Raw genomic sequence first — 8,159 nt, forward strand, 5'->3', positions numbered from 1 at the left:
CTGCCAGCGGAGTCCATTTTTTGACGTGACTTCGCTTCGTATTTGGTACTGGGCAGAAGTTTTTACACACAGGATCGGTTCAAACCCTTCAAGAGTCTGGAAGCGTTGTATCAGGATGTGTAGAGCCTCAGTGTTGTGGGGCAGTTACGTGGTGACAAGTACGTTGCAGTCGGGAAACGCAAAAAGTCGCTATTTTGGAACAGCCCCGGACTGTGTCTGGATAATAACAAGCAAAGGCTGCGGGGGCCATCGGCCGCCTTCCTCAGTCCGCACTGCCGCGACTGTGGCTGGACAAGGTGAGTGTTGCAAGTTGTCAGCGCCCTGTTCTACATGGACATTTACCACAGAGTAAAGGGACAAGCACACATGTAGCTCCAACAGATTTACCGTGTTCATGGCTACCCACGTTGCCATCTACATGTACATGTACAGCCCCGTACGCCGCGCCAGGGTAAAACACACCGATTTCTGATCAGCAAAAAAAAGATAAAAGCCGATCTTGAGAACATGAGACGTGGACATGGAGCCAGAACAACCCAAGGACAATGTTACTAACAAGAAGAGTGTTCAAAACGTAGATTGTGGCCCAAAATACGCAACTATCGCCAAGAGTTTGCATAGCGTACCATAGCGATAGGCACCATGTTGCACCCCCTAATGGCAGACAATGCTCGCTGCCGGGGGGGAAGAGTCACGTGACAATCGGTGGTGAATAAGCCCTATACGTAGCCGGCTCTCAAAATTTAGCATAGAGCATTGTCGGGAACCCCCCATGCAGGCCCCCCTACATGTGATCTTCTTGAGTTCAACAAAGTTGTTTCGGTAACGCTCTGGGAAAAATCTGCATAAGAGAGCTTGACTGACAGACGTGTTTTTGATAAATGATAGATTAATATGCTGACAGATTGATATGCTCTGTCAGTAGAGACAAATTTTACAAATTGTCTCCACATGACACCCCCCCCCCCAAGGCATAAGGCGTAGGAAAAGTAAACAATACAAATTGTCCTTAAAAAATTTGCATGACAAGAAATTGTTTGTGAAGGTTTGGGGTCTTGGAAACTTGTTTTGGAATGACCAAGAAGGTTATCCTTGGAATGACATCATCATGGCATGAACTACTTTCAAAATCCAGCAAAACAAAAATTATCATACACTGTGGAGACAATATGCACAACGTGTATTAATAGTAATACATAGAATGACAAAATATGAATGCCAAAACTATTAAACGATCTTACATTCCTATGAAGAATCTTTAGTGACCTTTGCAGAACAACAATGTGTAACCCAGCAGCGGTAGCTTGTGTACGTGCTTTAACCTATGGAACTGTGTTCGGGCTAAATGTGAACCAGCTGGCTGGAGTTGCAAGCCGACCCCCGGGGCATAGCTGCACGGCCCAGTCAGGGACGTATCATTATGGTCAGCAGAACGCCAATTTGGCGGGCTGATTTGCGTCTAACTACTGTCATAGTTTTTCCACACAAGCTGATTTCACCGTTCCCTCAGAAACGGGCAGATGAGCCCGTGACACAGCACCCTGGTTGCCAGCCAAGTTTACGGGCCGCTAGCCTTTTCTTTCGGCAGCCAGAAGCCCTTCGCCCGCAGACCTAAATTACCGCTGCGGTGGCGAGGTTTCGGCCCTGCAACTAGCCAAACTCCCCCCGGGCTAGACTCCCCCGTAGCGCTTATTTACACCAGCGGGCGAAGGGCTCTTGCTGCCCGGAAAAAGACTTCTGGCTTCCAGGGTAATGACACAGACACTTATCGGCCTATACTAGGGGAGGGGGGCGGGTTATACACAAACGCAAGAAGTGAGGACATATTTTTCAGTATCTCCGAGAGGAACGTGCGCCGTTTTGCGAGAACAGTCACAAGAGAAGGAAGCGTGTCCTTACCTGGGTGACGAGGGGTACTAGTGTTTGTTCCACGGACTTGGTTCTGATTTCTAGCGGTTTAGAAGTGGGAGTGGTCGGACCGCTACCCTCCGGTGATGCAGCCATCTTGGCGATCCAGGAACAGGGACATACCATTGTGGACCGTTATAGGGGAGGTGTGCTCCAAGTACTCTCCAAGCAGAGGTTTGGGTTTTGGGGGTATTTTTAGCGTGTTTTTAGGCTTTTTTATCAGGGTTTCTCTTTTGCACTGAATTTTCTTCCCAGCAAACCCAAAAGAGAAACCCCGATAAAAAAGCCTTAAAAACACGCTAAAATACCCCAACAACCCAAACCTCTGCTTGGAGAGTAACTATGCTCCAAGAACATACCACTCCCCACAGCCCTATTAAACACTAACCTCAACCATAACTCCAAAAACACTTATCTAACAGTTAGGCCACACCAATTTAATTTGTTGGTTCACGGATTCGCCCGCATCCTTTTTTTTTTTCTGATTTGCAGAAAAAAATAGTAAAAAACATTTCAGATCATTTTCTGAGGCTCTGAATCAACTCCAAAATGCTGATATTTTGGCCCAAAAGTTGAAGGAAGTCCATTCTCCTCAAAGTTGTTGCAGTTTTTCCATCTATCAATGCAGACTGGTTTGAAATTCATTGTTTGAATTACAAACCAGCAAAATGAATTTCAAACCAGCCTGGTATGTTAACTTCATGGTTCTCATCATGCAAATAGGATAATAAATTGCATGAATTATATCTGTTGATTATATTCTACACAAAAAGACAGTCTTATGCTATTAGGCCACACCAAGTAAATTTTATGGATGACGTCCACGCGCGCATTGATTTTGGCCTGTTCCTAGAAAAAAACCCAAGAAATTCCGCTTCCTGTAACTATGACCAAAGAGTCACGACAGTGCCGCAAATCGTTAGATTGACGTGAAACCCGTAACACGAAATGGGTAAAGAGCACATGCTTTGTTTCTGCATGCCTGCAAAAATGTGATGAAAGGAACAGGACAGGATGACAACTGCTGTTCCACCTGATTTATTGCTGTTTTGATGATGAATAAAAGACTTCTTGCTTGTTACACTGTGTCACCTCATTCAATTTGTGTCCTAACATTTGTCGTCTCTTAGTATATTTCTAATCTATCTAGGCATCTTGTTTTTTAGGGCCCTTCTTGTTTTTTTTCTCCCTCTCGCATTAGATTTAGGGTCTCCAAAGGACGTCATCCATAAAATTTACTTGGTGTGGCCTTAAAGCATGTCCCCATAAATTATGCAAATGAGGTCCTTATTTGAATAAGTTATGCTTAATTATATTCACCTGTACTTAACTTTCAAATACCCCAAGTATGAAATTCCAGGCAGTTACGATCAGTTACCACTTTGGAATTATAACATTTTCTCATTAATTATGCAAATCAAGTCTTAATTTGCATAATCCTTATCTGCCTGTTTCTCTCGTTCTTAAAAAAAACGTCACAAGCTTGAATAGTACTATCATGGAGTGCAGCTGATTCGTAGAATTTCCTAATATATTATGCAAATCACATCCATATTTGCATAATTGTTATATCATTATGACAAGCCACCAGGTGGCCCAAAATCTAATCACTTTCGAGTCTCATCAAGACCATCAAGGCCTTCGTGAGTTATCGTGTTTACACACAAACACACACACACACAGACACACGAACGCCAACAAAAACATAACCTTCTTGGCGAAGGTATTTACAGGCTTCTCTGAAAGCCCAGTCTACCCATGCCCATAGCCAGGATTTTGAATGGGGGGGAGGGGGTACTTCCCACTGCTTTAGGGACCTGCGAGCCCCAAGGCGCAAGGTTCCTAGGGGGGTCAGGTGCATGCTCCACTGGGAAATTTGAAAAATGAACCTTCTGAAATGGCATTTCCTGCATTTTTTAAAGGACTTCAAAGAAAAAATTGGAGATAACTTTTTTCAATGACAAAATGAGCAGTTTTCCTATGATTCCAGCCTTGCTGGTGACACGAATCAGTCCATCTTTTAAACAAAAAATCTTGGACCTTTAGATAAAAAGTGGACCAAAAAGTGGACCTTTGAGCCTTGTACGAACCCCCCTGGCTATGGGCATGATACCATTTTATCTTTCTTTCAGGCCACACCAATCTAATTTCTTGGTTAACGGATTTTTCTAGAAAAATAATGGAGCGGGCAGGCGAAGAAAACAAATAAAATCAGGCCTAGGCATCCTATTATGGCCCAAAATGATAGGAGCCATGAAGTCAACACACCAGGCTGGTTAAAAATTTAAACAATGACTTTTGAACTTTTAATGATACCACTGCATTGAAAGATGGAATAACTGTAACAAGTGGCGTCGTGTGGTGTAGTGGTACATCACTGGACTATGAAACGGGGAGACCCGGGTTCGATTCCGAACAAGTCCGAACATGCGCTCCGACGTTGTACCCTTGGGAAAGGTACTTTACACGAATTTCCTCACTTTACTCAGGTGAAAATGAGTACCTAGCTTTGGTTAGGGACGTCCCTCGGATAGGACGTTAAATGGAGGTCCCGAGTTTGGGACAGCCACACCCCACGCACGTTAAAGAACCCACCGCACTTATCGAAAAGAGTAGGGGACCTTCCCGGTGTGAGTGGTTCAAACCTTACAGTCTTGTCTCGGGGTTGGCATCTTTGAAAAGGTGATAGTCACCTGTTAAGTCAATCCTTCCACAAATGTGGTAAATCTTCATAAATAAATAAATAAATAAGTAGGAAGAAAAGGACTGTTTTTAACTGTTCAGGGCAAAATATGAGCATTTTACAGTTGATTCTGAATTTTTTTTTTTTTTTGCAAATCAGAAAAAAATTAAGCAGGTACTAGGTGAATCTGTTTGTTAACCAAGAAATTAAATTGGTGTGGCCTCATGCATTCAACTCCAACCTACATGTAAGCACAAAGCAACACCTGGTATCATTAGCAGACTTTATTGCACATTGACTTCCTCATTGGAGAAACACAGTTCTCTCCCCCACCTGGTGGAAGTGAGTACCCAATGTTGTTCCCTCCTGGTCTTCATGTCTTACCATTTTGGTAGTTTTTTTTTTTTTCTTGCATCTCACAAGAAAATGCTGGTAGTTTTATACTAATTATAGAACAAGTACAAGTAGCTAATTCTAACAGCAGGGCTCGAAATGTTTTTCTGTCTACCTGCACCAGTGATGCAACATCTGAAATTACACGTACCTGCACCAGACAAACTTTACCTGCAACACTTTTTACAGTTTATTCACAAACAAACATTTTTAATGTTCCTAGAAGTACCAATTCAACCTGCTGTATACAGGACACTTCTGAGAAGAATTGGATACAGTTTGGGGCTACTTCTGGCTGCACATGTCTAAAGTGTCACAGATGACTTTACCATGGCCCAGTGCAGGTTAGGTGCAGGTAGACATCAGAAAGACCTGCACAGCTCCAAGTTACAGCTCCTGTACTAACCTTACATACATGTATGGAGGTGGTATTTCGAGCCCTAAACAGCATTCACCAATTTCACACTTCCCATAATGCCTAGTAAAAGTCACGGATATGACGTAAGACCACCCCTCCCCCTTCCTCAATGTAATATTTCCAACAAGTTCTATCGACAAACTGGTCAATTATTGTTTTGAATTATTTCTCTAGTATAAAGCGCATGCCATAATTGCATTTTCGTTGGAATTAGAGAAAATGTCGTACCTTCTATCGTTCTACCTTCTACCGAAGACTCTCCTACTTGCACGGTCGCATTACGTATATTAGAACGATAGAAGGTACGTCATTTTCTCTAAATTCCAACAAAAATGCAATTATGGCATGCGCTTTATTCTAGAGAAATAATTGAAAACAATAGTTGACCAGTTTGTAGATAGAAGTTGTTGGAAATATTACATCGAGGAAGGGGGAGGGGGGTGGTCTTACGTCATATCCGTGACTTTTACTAGGCATTATGGGAAGTGTGATTTTGGTGAATACCTCAGCTGACTCCAAACCTAGCAAACATCACATACACAATAGTTCAACATACAGTACATCAGATTAATAACATCAACATTAAAATCTTTCTCATGATACTGTGACAATCATTACTGACATTTCTGTTACAATTGGTTACTCTGTGCAATCATGCTAGCCTGCCAAAAACCAGGAGCTTGTTATATTTTTGAAGCAAGCTCCTTTACAAACGTAGACATGTGATGTAATCATTGACAATATGTCCCACAAACCATGAACTTGTTGCGAGAATTTTGGCATACTGTATAACCTTTCATTCAACATGTGTAAGCCTTCTGCTGCATATGAAAAAGTCTTGGGCTAAATTTGTATCAGATACATAACAGATCATACAACTTATTACAAGAGTCACTTACAAGTTACACATTCACCCACATCGAATGAAACTAAAAATTCCTTCAAACCCAGTTGTATCAGCTCAGGGTAAGGTTTATACAGACAAAATATACCAACTTCAAGGTATTGCAAAAAAGAAAGGAAATTTCTATACAGTTACAGTGTGAGTGAGTTACAGTGTTAATTCCAATGACATACGGAGTAACTATTACACTGTACATCCATGTACGCCACATTAACATTAAGAAATACAAAATAGGACATGAGCAAGCATCATATCTACGTAAGACCAAACCCAATCATTGTACATGATAAAAATGACTATAAACTTCAACTTACAATGATGGGGCAGACAGCACTGTATTATTTCTACAGTCAGAAAAGACCTCAGTTAAATACTTCTGCTCTGTAGTTCTGTATCAGTATAGCCGAAATATGAAAACCGCCCTTGGTCACAACCCGCCGTACATGCTTTTTGTCCGAATGTTTTTTGGGAGGCTACGTCTGCTACGTTTTTTCTGAAAACGTGGGGAAGGAGTTGCGTCAACGCACGTCACTTGCACAGTTTCGCAAGGTGTAAGAGTGTGGTCTGCACGCCAAGTGGTGAGTTGTAAGTGCTTACAACGTACGATCTCTGTGCAGGTGGAAACTTTACTGTAAGGCCGTACTCACATGTACGTCTTTCGTACGGTACGTACGGGGCACGCGCGTCGCCCGTACTTGCAGACCGTAGACCGCACGTAGAAAAAGTTTTACACACACTTAAAGTTCTACGGTGTGTCTGCGTGCTCCCAAATCTGTAGGATTCCGTACAGAGGCAGTACTCACCACGCATGGATGTCCTACGTTTGCCCACGTTTTTGCACGTAGACAGCACGCAGAGGCACGTACGGCGGGTTGTGACCGAGGCTTTAGGCATACACTGTATGACCTGTTCTAACACACTCTGAACAGGGCCCACCAGCCTACCTGAGAGCATGGTCAAAATTTTTGTTTTCATGTCATCTACTACATCATAACCATCAGGATTGAAAAGTAACATTTCAATAAAAAAGCAAAACTCCTCCAATTAAACACTTAGACAGCGGGATCATCACAGTAACTCCAAACATTACTACAAAGATACAACATTGAAACAGTCTGTGTGCTTATACTTAAAAATGCTTAGCAATACTTACTACACACTTCCATTCTTCATTCTACAACACAGAGGTAGTGGATCATAATGGTACAAAACAGACATGATAATACATCAGTATCAATGTTGTGACAACAATAGAACAAAATGCATGTACAGAAATTCTACATTGTGTCGTCTCTACACTTGGTCTCCTCCAAGTCATATAATGAAATATTATTGAGCCTGGCAATTTGATCCCGATTTCGATGATCAGTAACTTTTCTTCTGCACTAGATCTGCACTGTGTGACAACATAAGGCCAAACCAATTTAATTTCTTTGTTAACGGATTGGCCCGCTCATTTTTTTCTGATTTGCAAATAAAAATAAAAATTCAGAATAAACTGCAAAATGCTCATATTTTGCCCTGAACAGTTAAAAACAGTCCTTTTCATCTTAGTTGTTACAGTTCAATGCAATGGTATCATTAAAAGTTCAAAATTCGTGGTTTAAATTTTGAACCAGCCTGGTGTGTTGACTTCATGGCTCCTATGACCATTTTGGGCCATAATAGGATGCCTAGGCCTGTTGTTATTTTTTTTCGCCCGCCCGCTCCATTATTTTTCGAGAAAAATCCGTTAACCAAGAAATTAAATTGGTGTGGCCTAACCATAGCACATACAGTCTTCTCTTGGCCTGATGGACCAAGTGATGGAACTGTATGCGACTTCAGCCAAGGGCCAAAGATGGGGGCCTGCA

General features: G+C 42.1%; 1 protein-coding gene across 2 annotated transcripts in view; it reads right to left on the minus strand.

Annotated features, from left to right (window-relative positions):
* The window catches only part of LOC109465621 (alpha-catulin-like), a 33,945-nt gene extending 31,927 nt beyond the window's left edge, over positions 1–2,018 (minus strand). For both annotated transcript variants that reach the window (XM_019762989.1, XM_019762988.1), the window contains exon 1: positions 1,900–2,018. In XM_019762989.1, the coding sequence (XP_019618548.1) occupies positions 1,900–2,004 (105 nt within the window). In that variant the 5' untranslated portion in view covers positions 2,005–2,018. The remainder of the gene's footprint in view (positions 1–1,899) is intronic.
* Positions 2,019–8,159: the final 6,141 nt, after the last annotated feature.

Source organism: Branchiostoma belcheri, unplaced genomic scaffold, assembly GCF_001625305.1.
Source record: "Branchiostoma belcheri isolate BF01 breed outbred unplaced genomic scaffold, Haploidv18h27 scaffold154, whole genome shotgun sequence".
Lineage (NCBI taxonomy): Eukaryota > Metazoa > Chordata > Leptocardii > Amphioxiformes > Branchiostomatidae > Branchiostoma > Branchiostoma belcheri.